At 41.5% G+C, this 16,202-nt stretch overlaps 1 protein-coding gene across 2 annotated transcripts in view; it reads left to right on the top strand.

The window, feature by feature from the left end:
* The window catches only part of IFNGR1 (interferon gamma receptor 1), a 385,004-nt gene that overhangs the window by 117,791 nt on the left and 251,011 nt on the right, over nucleotides 1–16,202 (top strand). Inside the window, exon 2 of one of the 2 annotated variants that reach the window (XM_069608140.1) lies at nucleotides 12,072–12,146. The exons of the other annotated variant lie outside the window; for it this stretch is intronic. Coding sequence (XP_069464241.1) covers nucleotides 12,072–12,146 — 75 coding nt within the window. The remainder of the gene's footprint in view (nucleotides 1–12,071; nucleotides 12,147–16,202) is intronic. 2 annotated transcript variants of the gene reach the window in all.

The following is a 16,202-nucleotide window of genomic DNA, read 5'->3' on the forward strand; positions in this document are numbered from 1 at the left end:
AAACAAACATTTCAGGACACCGCGTGTGTTCTTAGAACAGTTTAAACTTGGTAGCGAACAGTAAGGACAGATATAGTGTTCTTCAGGACACGTGTAATTTAGTTTATGTACGAACATTTCAGGACACCAATTGTGTTCTTAGAAAACTTTCAATTGGGTAGCGAACACTACGAACAGTTGTACTGTTGTTCAGGACACATCATTTTTGTTTATTTACGAACATTTCAGGACACCAATTGTGTTCTTAGAAAACTTTCAATTGGGTAGCGAACACTACGAACAGTTGTACTGTTGTTCAAGACACATCATTTCTGTTTATTTACGAACATTTCAGGACACCAATTGTGTTCTTAGGACCATTTTAAGTTGATAGCGAACATTACGGACAGATATAGTGTTCTTTAGAACACTTTAATTTTTGTTTCTTTACGAACATTTCAGGACAGCACGTGTGTTCTTAGAACAGTTTCAACTTGCTAGCGAACAGTACGAACAGGTGTGGTGTTCTTCAGGACACCTCCATTTTCGTTTATGTACGAACATTTCAGAACACTCGCACTGTCCGCGGACACTTTTATTTTTTTTTTTAAAAAAAACGGAAACTATTCACAATACAATATAAAAATTAAACTTTATTTAACATATATTAATAATTTATGACAGAGAAGGTGAGGCAGAAACAGAAACAAAAACAGGAGAATTTGGGGTTTCAACATGATTGGTATTAGGTGAGGAAGGGATGGAAATCTCATCAAAACGTTTTGGGTTATGTAGAGGGTTTGGTAATAATTGACTGGGATATGGTGAGGAGGGACAAGTACATGTGGGGCATTGGTATGATGTTTTTGTTTTTAAAATGATCTTCAACAAAAGTTTTCAAATTATTAAAATTGGTCAACAGTAAATCCATTTTTTCTTTTATGTTGTCAAGCGTGTTTTCCAGAACAGCTTCTTCAGAGGTAGTTTCTATTTTGTTATGCTCTGTATAAAAAAAAAATATATATGTTAAATGTATACAAAATAATAATATTTAAATGGTTTATATTATAAAGTGTTTACCATTAGTTTCACTATCTTGTGACATTTCTTCCTGTGGGAAATTGTCCTCTAGCCATTCCAGAGTACTAGACATTTCTGTGAGAAAAAAAAAGAAAAGATAATATATTTTTTAATCTAATACAGAAAGTTTATAAATATATGAGTAAAATGAAGTACACTTACTATTTCTGGTAAAATAAGTCCTATGTATTCAGTGGGTCTGGTCTTGTTCTCCGTTCTGTTGTGTCTGTGAGGTAATTATGTTGGAAGCCAATTTGTGTTCTTGTGGTACATTCCCTTTCAGAACATATTGTATTTAAATGAATGGTTAGTGTGTTACATATATGGGTTACATTTCCTATGTATTACTATATATAATGTGTTTGTGTGCTGCTTTTTGAATGTGTTAATTGTTCTTATATTATGATATAACAATCAAACATACCCCTCCAATTCCCCCCCCCACAGTTTTTAGGTAGTGGTACTGTTCTCCGAACATGTCCGCGAACATTAAATAAGTTCGCGGACATCAAGTTCATAAGAAGAGATCTAGTCAGTTCCATATGACATGTATATAAAGTCAAAGTCATTATTGTTAAGTTGCGCTACTAAAAACCTATGAAATTCAGTGAACAAAACTTTGTTAAAGGGACGTTATGGTTCCAAGTAAAACCGAAAAACCCTTGAAATTCGGCAGTTATGGTAAGCTAAACAACCATAACTCGCGCCGCCACCGTGCACTGCTAAGACTAACACCCAGGACATCAAAGATGACATCACAAATGTCATTGACGACATCACTGATGACATCACATGTCTGGCTCACTATTTTATCTTTTGCTGACATATCTAGGCCACATGGTTTTCTTCAGTAACAGTCAGAAACTAAGAATTTTATTTTATTTGTAGACATATCCTTCTAGTAGGTTCTTACAGTAGTTCCCTTAGAGTACAGTCACATCATATGAAACATATACATATGGGAAAACACAAGCTTGAAAGACAGCAATCCTTTTTGTGCATAAAGATAATCACTAGACTTATGAGCACTTTCTGATAGTTCTGTTGTTTTTTTTTATGGCTGTGCTTTCCCTGTATATGGTCATATTTGTATACATTGTACTCACACTACTTTCCTTAGGGTCCAATCACATCAAGTGATACATATACATAGGGTAAATAGCAGCTTTGAAACAGAGCAATCATTTATTTGCATGAAACTAATCAGTTAAGTTATGAATTGTTTCTGCTACTACTCGTGCTTTTTTGCTAACTTCACTTTCCCTGTATATACCCATATTGGTATGTGTTCTTGTGCCTTTGTGTTTTGTCTATAGTAATGCAATTATGTAATACATGGGTTTTATTAGCTACTTATTACATATTTCACAGTACACAAAAATCTGTTAAGAAAACAATTATCATTTCATTATTCAACATATTAACATTACGAATATCATACCTTCATCTTGTACGCTGCACACAATGTTATGTTTCTGTATGAGTAGCTTAGTATACTAGATAGAACCCCATAATAGGATGCTATTTATATCTATGCATCGTTCAATGCACTTATTAGGGTATATTTCTTGCAATGATTCTTAACACTTTTTTCGCAACATAATAAGAATCCCTTCTACACATATTTCATGAGAAGTACATACACATGTGATGTCATCAGTGATGTCATCTTTGATGTCCTGGGTGTTAGTCTTAGCAGTGCACGGTGGCGGCACGAGTTCTGGTTGCTTAGCTTATCATAACTGCCGAATTTCAAGGGTTTTTCGGTTTTACTTGGAACCATAACGTCCCTTTAACAAAGTTTTTTCACTGAATTTCATAGGTTTTTAGTAGCGCAACTTAACCATAACGTCCCTTTAACAAAGCTTTTTTCACTGAATATATATATATATGTCCTCATCAATTGAACTAGTTTCATTTCTGAGCTTGATATGAAAGATTTAAGAAAGGAAAGATTAGCCCTGAAAGACGTTGTTGTGGTGACCTTGTCATCTCTGTGTTAAACTACTTTTGAGGCAGTGGCAAGAAGGGAGGCTGTTTTCACTGGGGGGCTGTAAATGTGGTGTTTATGGGGGGGCAGTATATGTGGAGTATGTGCCTTATTTCGAGCACTGCCTGTAAATCTGAAAAGCGGCTAATGCATTGCCGGCAAAGAGTTGAGTCTCTTTTATTATTTGTATACCAATTTCTTGACATAAAAATAAGATCACAAATAAATGAGGACTGTTCATGATGGGAAGTGTCCACATGGGTACCCTCCCAGTAGATTCTCTGCATGTAGTTGTGGCAAGAATTCCTATTGCGACCAGGACATCCGTCTAAACTCTAAAACTTAATTTGGACCTGGCAGAATTCACTGTCATCAAAGCTCCATTGCCATCAATCCATCCAGCATTAGCATGGCCACTGTAGAGAGCGGCTACAATCAGGAAATTGGCAATGGCCCTGGAAAACAAACCAATAAATATTGCAAGCTTGCAATTGAGATTGTTTGAGAGCCTACTTAGAAAGTTGATCTCTAAGAAATGACATGTAATGCAGACTCGTGCCGTGCGGGACTGCCAGACCACTGCCTCAAACATATTTTCCCAGTGCTGTTCAAAGGGGTGGAACTGGAGCTCCTTGCCCGCTTGGATGTTTGGGATCAGCTTGCTGGGAGGTCTCACTGGCCCTGGTGAAGTGTGATGGAGAAGTGTGGCCTATTCTTAGCTGCTCACTTGTTCCTGGGCTTTCCTTTCTCTTGGCTGTAAATATTATGTCTTCCTACTCCCGTGCGTAACGACCCAGTTGAAAACCACCTCCCTATTATACACTCTTCTCTCGACTCGACCAACGTGGTCCTCTGGACCTCCCAGTTCACATTTTCTGAAACATTAGGTTATGTAGGTTTCTTCACAAATAGTAAAAAGATATCCCATCTCTAGCTTCTTCCTCATTCCTTCATAATATGTCTCGTCTTTCTCATCCCGACAACGTTTTCCCTTTCTCTGGTCTTTCTCACAAATGGCCTCTAAAGTGATTTCACCTCTTCCTCGCTCCTCTCTCCAGCTACTCTTTTCCCTTTGATGGCATTGCCCTCTTAATAATAATATTATTATTGTACTTCTTTAGCGTGGACCTAGCTTTGAGATGCAACAGTGCTTTACAGGGGTATACACCAATACAGATAAACAACAAGCACTTTATTATGCATCTGTACTGTTGTATACCTCCGTAGAGTGCTTTTCAGCGGTAACAACAGAACAGATATACAGCAGAGGTAGAATACAGAGGGGTACAGAGGAGCACATGCAGTCTTTTCCATCTCCTTCAAATCCACACTACCCTTTTCTGTGTAATCTCTCTCTGGTCCAATGTCTTCCTCTTTTACCTTCCATATGGTACCCCTTCCTTCTCTCTCTGACGTTCCCCTTCTCACTCTTGCCAACCAGTCTCTTCCCCTCTCTTGAAACACTTCACAGTTCCCTTTGGTTTCTCCTTCTCTTCATTTCCAGATGGTACCCCTTGATTCTCTCTCTAAGCAGGTAGTCGTCTTCTCATTCGTATCAGACAACTGCATCCCTTCTCACTAAACACTCACCCTTTAACGCTCTCTAACAATTACCCATTGCTTTTTCTCGCTTCTCCTAACTTCACGCACACCAGGTGTCCCCCCCCCCCCGCCCCACCTCCCCTCCCCAGCACTAGAAACACTTGTGTACGGGCACGTGATAAATGACTTATCATATCACTCAGCAGTTGCACTTTCTTCCTCTAATAGGCCCTCCTTGTTCCATGCTTTCCAAGGTCTGTGTAATAAAGAGGCACACTATGATGGAGGCAAGTAAGAGCTTTATTCGAGGCCCCCGGGGTAGTCACAGTGGAGGCACCAACTGGCGAGGCAGTTGGTGCGCTCCCAGCCCATTGTGACGTCACAATGTGCTGGGAGCGTAGGTTGGCTGGTTCGGGGAAGACCTGATGGAATGTTCAGTTGTGATGTCACAATGGACCAAGCTAGTGAGTAATTATTCCCGGAAGGTCAGGGTAGCCATTGAAAGAATGAAGACTGCTAATGCTGTGTGTGCGTTGCTGGGCAACAACTAGCAGCTTTTGAAAATGATGCAGGGTTCTGTTCAGGGCAGCGGTGAGGGTTTTACACAAAAAAAATGCCAGCAAAAGGAAAGCGCACGTTTCACCTCGTCCGTTTTACACACAAAATGCCAAATGAAAGTAAAATGCCAAATGAAAGGAAAGTGTAAGTTTCACTTCGTCCTCCCCCCTCCTCTGACCTGATAGATGGACAGCTCCTGCTTTCTGAAGCACTTTTGGAGTAGGGCAGGAGTGCAAATGTGTGCCGCTCTGAACTCCCAGCGGGGAGGAGCGGCACCCTTTACAATGTAGAACTGAAGATGGGGGGAAAGGATGTCGAGGCCTCTCTTGGCAGCGCCAGCAGCGGCCTGCCTGTCAGCAGAAGTCGGCGGCAGCGAAAGGGGGGGGCTGTGCTCGCAGTCAGGTGGCATGATACGCTCCCGGGGGCTTCGGGGTACGGTGCCTCGTCGCCATTGTAATAAAGAGGCACACTATGATGGAGGCGAGTAAGAGCTTTATTCGAGGCCCCCGGGGTAGTCACAGTGGAGGCACCAACTGGCGAGGCACTCTAAATGGAATATACATGCACGAGGTTCTAAAGAGACTCGTGCATGTATTACCATAACAGTCTGGTGCCTGCTTTTTAATGGGTGATAGCCCCGGCTGTGCATAGTGGGATAGGCTGTTCTCTGATTGGGACATGTGCTCATCGTCAGGTGGACCGCCAGGGGTTTGGCTTAAGGTAATATAAGGGACGGCCATCATTTTGGATTTTACATTGGATAGGCACGTGTGTGCTTTCTCATGCCCCTTTCTCGGGAATCCCTCCTTAAGCTGCCTGCTCCACGCTCTGCATCTGTGCGCCCAGTGTGTTTCTTCTATCCAGAAACCCTATGATAAAGAAGAAAAGGAACATTTACTGTCGGTGGGTGACACACACATCATAACATTCTATTAACTGCATCCTTGCCAGAACAGGAGAACAATTCTTGCTACATGAAATGATGCACCTTTATTTTCTTTGGTCAAATAGACAATGCGATAGATGCATTACATTAATGCGAGGCTTGGAAATTCTTTCTTTGGCAGGGTCTCTGGAGTGAGAAAAGAAACTGTCTCATTATTCCAATTGTTACCATGTTTCCCTTTAATTCGATAGAGCGAACATGTTGAATTTCTCCAGCATTAGACTAGGTCTGGCTAGCAAGAGCTTCCTGCTCCCATAAACGTGGGGAGCAAAATCCTTTAGGTGTTTCCCGACTGTGGGGCTTTGGTGTTCCCTAAATGTAGCTCCTGATGGTCCCATGGGATGGGTTCATACTCTAGTCGCCATCACCAACCACATGGCCTTTTACAGTGGGAATGACCTGTGTCAAAAGGTGCTGACTGTGCATGGTTATCCCCATATCCGTTGCTCCCTTCACTGATGTCAACAATGAACTCTGGTGACAGGTGGGTTCAAGGGGTTCTGGTTACTCTTTCTGCTTCTTTGAGGGGGTGAAGGTCTAAACTGCTGCCAAAGAAATATGTATTGCCTGGCTGGTGTCTTTTTTAGTCAATACAGTCAATGTGGAGGTCAGTGGCCCTCGACATCTTCTGGCTTATGGCTGGCGATTGGCTTGCAAAGGGCTTGTTGTCAACGGATCCTAGCGTTTATCTGAGCATTTACTTCCTCACTTGCGAGTCATCCCCATCTCCCTCTGCTGTTTGTTGGAAATAATTGTGAATTGTGTGGGGCGCAGGGAGACATGCATGTGGCCAGGGAGCCATTTATTCATACTTGCGCATGAACAAGTTTAGAGGTGCTAGTTTTAGGCAATCCTAAAATGTCTGACATTGAAGATCCTGAGGTATCTAAGAGCTTGTCCTCGCCTAACACGGGCCTCTCTTCTGCCCGTCGAACATCTAGCGTGCAGGCTATGGTTGACTTAACTGTCCCCTTGCAGGTCACTGGACCCTTGAAGGACTCCTTTTCAAATTAGAACACCAATCCTCGGTTCATCGAGCCATTATCATCTAATCCATCTCTTGTTAACATTATCGCAGAGCCAGAGGAAGATGCTCTCGAGGCTCTATGCAATGAGATATTCCTGATTAATAGTCATGCTATTTCACGCAAAAGATGCTGGTGGAAGCCCCAGCTAGTACGACAATCTTCCCAACAAGATGGGCATGTGACGTTTACTAACACTTCCAGCACACAGCCTAATGCCAGATGCATAGCTTTGAAAAAGTCAGTACTGGACTCTCGACAAACTACCTTTTCAAGTCTAACTAAATGTTTGGATCAGCACCAATCACATATTGCCCCCCGCCCAAATCAGATGGGTTTAATAAAAAAATCTAACACTGCACATAACTGCACATAATCTTCTTATACTGGTAACTTCCATTGAACATGCATGGAAGCTCAGGAAATCGATTGTCTATGCTGCCTTTTATAGACTTTTTATTACTAATTATGATTCTGTGCTCCTTAGTAGATTTTGGAAGAAATTGAGATCATGGAACATTCCACTAGGGTTGTTGAAAATGCAGATGTTACTCTGTACTGACACCTCAGTTAAGATCAGGTTAGACGCTGAAGGCAATTTATCGGTCCCATACCAACTAGACGAGGCGTCAAACAGGGGTGTATTGTCTCTGCAACCCCTTTTAATCTCTATCTCTCTGATCTTGGACTAGTGTTTAATAATCCAATAATCTGTCCGGTTAAAATGGGACGGCACTTTACTAGCTGGTTGGCCTACGCCAACAATTTGGTCTTGATTGATCACTCCCCCAGGGGACTACAAAGTCTGATTGTAGCACTAGGCACATATGCAGAAGCAAATGGGTTATCTATTTACACGGCTAAAAGTAAAATAATGACATTTGCTCCATCAGCTCATAAAAGTCGAAATCTTGTTTGCACCCTTAATGGGATGCAATTTGAGAATGTTTCCTGCTGCAAGTATCTAGGCATCCATCTACAAAATAATTTGAAGTGGGACACTCGCTGGTATGAAACCAAACTTAAATGCAACAAAGTTGTTAGCACTATCAGGCACTTTATAAGCAAACAATGTGGAATTTCAATCGAAAAGATCCTGCTGCTATACCAGTTGCAAGTCCAATGCATTATTTTCTATTGGATCAAAATTTGGGGCAACAAATATGGTAGCATATTGAAACGATTTGAAGCATCAATATTGCATAAACTATTCTGTATGCCACTGTCACTTCCGTTTGAGTACAGGCACTTAGAATTTGAAATTGCCGGTATTATGGCTGACGCAACTGTGAAGTCCATAATATTTTGTGATAAACTGGAAAAATCTGAGAATGATACTATGATGGGGGACTTCGTAGGTGCTTTCTGTGAAATTGAGAACTGTCACTTTATGGGCTCTTTTGGACATTTGCTAACCCTCTGCGCCAACTGTCAAGAGGGTTGCTGTGGCCTTTTGCCTAATGGAGCAATGTATGTGATAAAGACTCGTCTAAAATTCAAGCTAACACAGCATAGTAAAGAACAGCACCGTGTTAATCTATTATCAGGCAGTCGCAGTACTAATTTTTTTGGGAGTATATTTCCAGCAGAGAAACAAAAACCTACATACATAATTGTGTTCCCTAAAAGTGATATTGCAAGACAATACCTTAGAGTCAAATTTAATACAAGCATCAAACTAATGACCCAAGGTGCACAGTTGGGTATCCTGCGCAATGCGCGCCTCTGCAGGCTATGTGCTACCGGTGAACCTGAAATAATAGAACACCTGTTTATAGGTTATGAACGCCTAAGAACAAGCTATCTGAAAGCGTACAACAACAGTATTAACTTGGAAGATCTAACCCTAATATGGTCCATGTTTTTAAATGGGTGTGATCATAACTTGATATTTTACATTATAAAATGTTACTGGAAATGTGGGGAAATAATGAACAGAGTATACTCATGGTCCCCTTTTCTCTGGGCTGGCACTTTTATTCGGTATGTTTTTATTCTACCTGCATACGTTGAAGGTTATTTATACAATGACAGTTTTAGTCCATTTGGGCTTTAGGCTGCTGTATGTGTGCCACAGGTAAATTGTGTAAGTGTTTCTCCTGTTTTGCTTGTTGCATATACAAAGCCATTTGGCTGAATGTGTATTAATAAATGAATAAAAATAATGTACCATTTCAAGGATCCAAGGTGACAGAACCACCAGACAAGTGGTACTGGAGGGCCCCTTGGATAAATAGATAGGACCCTGCAGTTCTTTCTACAAAGAAGCCCACCTCAAATTTTAAAATTCCGTAGGTCAATTTGCCTATGCAAGCCAGGCCTCCTGCACAGTTTGCTACCTTTTGCCTTCTTGTGCTTCATCTGGAACCTTGGTCTCCTCATACCAGTGTGCCACAGCCGTATCTTCCTGTGTAGCTTCCTCAAATATTTCTTCTCCCTTCACTTTTTCGATGCTGACAGCTCATTGCATCAATAATTGTGGTCCTCTTCGAGAGTCCAAAGTACCCCTTCCACTTGGTAAATGGGTGAAGTTGGAAGCTTTCAGCCAAAGTGGATAGTCCTTTTCTTAATCGTGCACAACTGTTAGCCATGTGGAGCAACATTCCTGGGCTCTCATCTATTTCCACCAATGACTTATCCTATATTGAGCTTACCAGAGCAGATAGCTCCACAAACTGGCCTCTGATTGAATGCATTTCTCCGGCAATAGTCCCACTGTTGTGTACATGTGCAGGAACATTTCAAAACGTTGGATTCAAGCTCCCGGTTTGCCATAAGCAAACCATCACAGTTGTGAAACGTGTTGACCCCTTTCTACAGATCCCAACGTACAACATCCATAACATCACGCCAGCCCATGCCACTGAACAATCTAGTTGTGAGTCGCTTTAAACCATCACACTGACCATCCTAAAACAGATGGAGAAATCATTAGTTGGGTCCCGGAATCTTTAGACCAGGTTAATTGACAACACACCCAACTGGACTCTACCAAATGCATCTTCTAGAACACGCACAGTGATAGTCATTCCTTGGTCATCCTCCAGGCATTGCCCTTATTGCATCCATTGAAGTCTTTATTCTACAAAAAACCTGGACCATTAACGCCTTCATTCTTGATGGCTACACCATTGTACATCGCCCAGCTAGTTGAGGTATCTGGGGTCACCCTTTAGGAAGCCACGCAACTGTGACTCGCTCTATTTTTAAATTAAAACTTTTTTGTGATTCTCTCCTTATATTTTGCCTATTTTTTTCTGACTTATGACTCTCATTCTCCTTTACCCCCCACGCTGATTATACATTTTTATAACCCTCCTGGAGGGTTAGTCACAAATGCAATTCAGTGTGCTATTGATAACATCCTCCTTAATTGGTCTGAATTGATCCCGAATGGTAGTATTGTATTCGCAGGTGACCTAAATGCTGCCTCACTACTACCATGTATTCCACCGTCACTGAATGATTCTACTTGCGACACGTGCTGGGCAAGTAACTCCTCGTTGGCGGGGGGTCGGGTGGAGGGAGGGGTTTGGGCTGGGGCAAACTTTTCAAAACGTTTGACCTGCTGTGTCTGAATTAGAATTATAAATCCAGTAACTCCAGAAAGTCATTCACGTGGACAAATGGCAAAAGCTGGTTTTGGCTGTACTTTGGTTTTGTGGACAGGAACTTATGGCAGCATTGGAGCAGCTGGTTTACTAAATTCACTTCTCTGTGTGGCCATGCCCTTTTATCTTGGATTTACAAACTCCCTCCCTGCAGCATTTCCCACATTAACTCTCATATCACCGTAAATACCCAGGAGAATCCCATTATTAACGGCAAGATCGAATTGCAAAATGCAGCACAGTGGGCCTTGGCATTTTGCAATTCGATATTTTCGTCCTACGTTATTTTAACATACATCCATTTATTTACAGGATGAGGGTGTGCGGACTGGATGCATACAATACCATCTGAGACCCTGTAGGTTTAAATATTGAGGAAGCTTAAGCATTGTGTAAATCCAGTGGGACGTTGTGTAAGTGCAATTGAGTGCAGCCACAATGTGTTTGTAATATGTACTCTGGGTACTAAATTCCACCTTTGGCACTCCACCAAAAATTGAGTGATTGTGGTAAAGTCTTACAGTAAACTGTCGTAGGTTTATCTGTTAACGCTAAAATCGGGCAGGTTACCTTGACAACCTTCCACATTGCTTAAAGGCACCCATTGGGAAGTGATAAACTGAGAAGAGTAGACTCAGCGCTGCTCTCAGTTTGTCAAAGTTTTGTTGAGGCTTGGAAAAGCATTCTCTCAGGATGTAGATGCTTGCTAGCTACGTGTGGTCTTAATAGTCAAGAAGTTTGGTTGGCTCATGGATGAGATTACCTCATGCTGTTGTATCAAGCTGCCCATTGTCGTCTTGCACATACGTGTTTTGATATTGCTCTATCCTCAGCTTCTTCAGGAAGTGTTATTCATTTCTGCTAAATATGCATCCTCTGAGCCTTGCTTCTAAGAATCATAAAGAGGAAGTGCCATTTGTGTATCGCATCATTCACAACATCTTGATTGTTTTGTATAGAGCTTGAAATCTACTACCTTCCTGTTGTTGAACAAACCAGCCAACAGTATGTCTTCAAAACAAGACGAGGAGTATGGTCATCCGCGTATAATATGCGTCTTCGAGACGGACGCTTAGGGAAATAGGTGAATGTGGCCCAGTAGTTGCCTTACGCCTTTGTAACTTTATTGGTATCAGATATGAATGGGCACTGTCTCCTTGAAAAGTCTTTTTATTATTTTGTAAATCAATTTTTCGTCTTTTGTTACTTCTCTAAAAGAGTGTTGAAGGATCCACCCTGCATTTGACAGAATGTGTAGTCCATGACGTTAAATTTGGTGCATCCATGTATTGAAATATAATGTTTTAATCCATTGTATGTTTTGGGTTATATCTTTTTAGCATCATCTTGGAGCGTGACTCAATCCGACAGCATGCACCTATACCCAGCAGACACGACACGAGGAAGATCAATAGGTAACGATTATTCTGGGCTTTCAGGGGGAAGCAAAGCATCTATTGAAAGTAGCCTGTTGCTTGGAGTCTTGCCAAATTATGCCTGCACCTGTTAAAAGAGGAGTGACATCCTTCATAGATCCTTCCAATAAGTGTTTGAACAGTTTGCAGAACCGGAGTGTCACCTAGTGTTAATTTATTTTACATTTTCTTTTGAACTACATAAGCTTGGAAAAGACATGTAAATGTAGTTGTGATTTTTAATGTAGTATTTTTGTAAATCTGGTATCGGGAACTCAGTTTTCTGGTCCGGTAATCGAAATTATTGGGGAAATCACAAGAGCAATCCAAAAGTGTAAAAATTGTAATTACTATTGTGTGCCATTTGAGGAGTGCTAAACCTCCTCTTGAATGGCCTGGTGGCCAGTGGCGTATTTAGGCTTTCAGCTGCCCTAGCCCACATAAGTGCATCTTTACCCCCACCTAACTTTACTCCACTACTGCCAGACTCTGCACCTCCACCAGATTCCGCCCCTTCATAAACGTTGTCCAAACTACACCCCTTCATCCCCATTGTGGCTCCATAACATTATAAGGACATTTTCAAGGTAGCTGGGATTGTAAAGTTACTGCTTCCTCTCTGATAATTCAAGCCTGTCATCTTCTATGTTATGTTAGTTGAAAGCATGTTTTCAGATCTCTGCTGCCCAAGATTTGGAGAAGGCAGTGTGTTCTACAGTTGGGTGCCCTAGGTGTAGTTGTTACAGCTAATTGTCTACTTTTGGTTAAGTCCGAAAACAATCTTTTAGAGGAATTGATAAGAACACAAGCTGTCTGCCAACTGGACACAAGTGAGAGGAGGTTGTAATGAGGAATTTTGGTTTCAATGCCAATATCTGGTTTCTCTCTCAATTTGCCTGCTGTTACTCTATGGGAAGCACCTATACTGGTCTGTAATATTAATGCAACATAACTACATTTCTACATGCGGTCTTGCCAAATAGTGAAGTTTACATATGAAATATAGAAAAGAGGTACAGGCACATCTTTACAGTTTGCCAAGAAGGTGTTGTGTATAGGCATGTTATAAACGCGTTATAAATTCCATATCATATCTTATAAACATTTTGAATACCAATAACTCAACCCCCTTCTCAAGGTTACAGCTCTGGTGTTAGCAGGGGGGAAAATGGAAATACGGCAAGTTACCTGCTGCAGCCGATGTACCTCCAATCCCTTGGGCTGGAATGTCATTAAACTATGGCAAAATAACAAGTGAAATTTGTAAACCCTGCCTGGGCAGAAACACTCATTAGTACCCGGCATGCGCTGTCCACAGGAAATACTACACGTGGATTGGCTCTTTTCCGAGCCATACCACACAGTATTCCTGTGGACGCATGTACGTGCCTGCTTTTGTTCCCGACGGGGGGTGTGGCAGCCCCTTAGCCAATGAGGAGGCTCGAAATGGGGCAATCCCCCGCTCCGAGCCTCCCCAAGGCTGGAGGCTGCCTTAGTCCCCCGCCAGGGACTGTGGTAAGTTTTTTTTTTTTTTTTTTTTTTTTTTTTTCCTCCACCCCCCCTCCCCTGCAAACTATCCCCTCCCCTCCCTGCCCTCCCAACCCCACTTACCTTCTTTTTTCTTTTTCTCGGGAGCGAACGCGCTGGGAACACTTCTGTTCCCAGCACGTCCGCTCCTGATGGCTGCCATGGAAAGGGAAAATGGACTACGTTTTCCCTTTCCCGGCAGCCATTTTATTAGACTTATTTTTTCTTTCTTTCTGTTTCGAAATGCGGCAGCGTTTCGGAACAGAAAAAAATGCCATTAGTACCCCGGTCTAACAGGCCGGGGTACTAATGGCTATAAGACCCTCGGCGGTGGCCCAATACCGCCCACGGTAATGCCCCCGGGGCCTGTAACAAGGGACCCCGGGGGCATTACCTGGGGCGGTATTGGCCCACCGCCGAGGGTCTTATTGCCACAGTAGAGTAAAGACAGTTGGAGAAGGTTCTTGGAATCCTTGGCTGTGCATTCTTATGGTGGAGTAATGGATAAGGGCGACCCTTAACATTCATATGTGGTAAGCAACAGCATTCCTCGTAGCTGCACGATGCAGGCCCCTTTTATAACAAATTAAGTGGTGCATACTGCTTACATGATTGCTGTTAGTGCAATTGTTCAAAATACCCAACAGTCCAGGAGTAAATTTGAGCAAGTGATCAGGCGTTCCAGCACAATATTACCTTTGTGGTGTGGTTTAGACTATGGGTCTTGCCAGCTTGCGTTTAAGGTCATTTGACATTTTGAGACGTGTGGCTGTCATTTGTAGTATTGCTTCACAGTAAAAGTCCTACCTTGTATTTAAAATAAAATTAATATAAAGATTACTTATAAGCATCACAGTGATGCCTTGTGTGACATAGTTTGCGGTTGGTTCTCCTGGTAGTACTGAGCGTGCAGCAGAATGTCATCAAAGACACATGATAAACCCAGCAGGGATGTCATTTGCCTGCTTAGCAATGAGCATCTTCTGTAAAGATGGCTGAATGGATATCTTTATGGCACACCTTCTTTGCAGCTGTAAAACGGTGTGCACCATTGGCACACAGTTTTTGTTCTCACCGTTCTGTGGCTTTGGGTATCCATACAGAGGTTTCTTGATGCACTCGCAATCAGGTTTACTCTTTGCCATTTTAACTTCTCTATGATTTATTGCATGCTTGCACCTTTTGTGCGGCCACAGATCTCTGAAATGTGGGGCAGGGGAGGGAAATCAGTGCTTCCTTTTGAACATCATTTTAGTGCTACCTGTGGAAACTCTGTGCTTGACCTAAGCATATGCATGTGTTTAATAATACAAAATGATGCATTTGTAACCCTTACATTTCTGAAGGGAAAACCCTCCTTTTTGCAGCAGTTTCATAAAAGGCATGTTTATTTGAATATAAAAGTGAATGCTCAATACAGTGTATGTGTGTATTGATTAGAAAGAACTCCGAAGATAATGTGAAGTGGCACCAAAAAAAACAATGAGGTTTTGACTGTTTTGCATGTTAAAGAGCATTTTGGGAAGATAACAATGACCAAAGAGCTTTCCATCTGTCATATATGTCTGTGAGTTTTATGACTGAATCACTAAATACCTAAAGCGTGCTGGGTTTGGTACAGGTTACCATTTCTTTTTTTTTTTAAAACAAACGTCACGGTAACATGAAAGCTTATGCAAATATCAAGCATATATACACGTTTGGCAATCAAAGACTTTAGCTGTCAGAGTGGAATGACTGCTAATAGCTCAAAATGACTTGGAGCGTTGTGGATCGGCCAGTTTCGGATAAACAAAATTGGCTTTATATTGAAAAAATGACGACTAGTACATTGAAAAAAACACAAAACAGGTTAAGGCTGCTGGGGCCACTAATTATATATGGTGTGGCGTCTGCAAAGCTGGTATATTGAGGCTCTACCCATAACCTTATATATTGTAAATGGATAACTGATTATACTTGTAAATTGCACTTAATAGTCATCTCATTCAAATATTAGTCTGTACACCCTGCACCTATTCTAGAGTTTGATTTATTGTAATTTGCTTTCTTCCAATCAGCCGACACGTGTTTCGACAGTCTTTCTCAAGGCTGTTAATTGGACAATGTTAATATATCAATTATACCAATGTGTGTTAACAGTGGCATTTAAATATACACAAATTATAAATGCATACCAGGGTCATGGTTTGGGGACTGGCAAAACAAATAAATGGGATCTATGGAAAATAAAAAATGCAATTCAGCAATAAATGAAGCAAGAAGTAACTAATTGACAGCTTATTGCTTTTCACACCCTGTCTAGTAACAATAGCAGCAATTAGCAATTTAATGTGAACTCTGATATGGTTTAGGTGAAGCACTCAAAATCCCTGCATGTTAATTTACCAAATTATGGTTGCACAGTTTAGTTAACGACACCCCAATGCATTGTGCCAAAAAACGCACTGGTGATCTATAAAATGAGTGATGATTACGTGGGTTACAGTGTCTAGCTATTCTCTATGGTGAGCATAAATTATTCTCGAG

This window comes from Ambystoma mexicanum, chromosome 4q (genome assembly GCF_040938575.1).
Source record: "Ambystoma mexicanum isolate Mex_15411 chromosome 4q, UKY_AmexF1_1, whole genome shotgun sequence".
In the NCBI taxonomy this organism is placed as follows: domain Eukaryota; kingdom Metazoa; phylum Chordata; class Amphibia; order Caudata; family Ambystomatidae; genus Ambystoma; species Ambystoma mexicanum.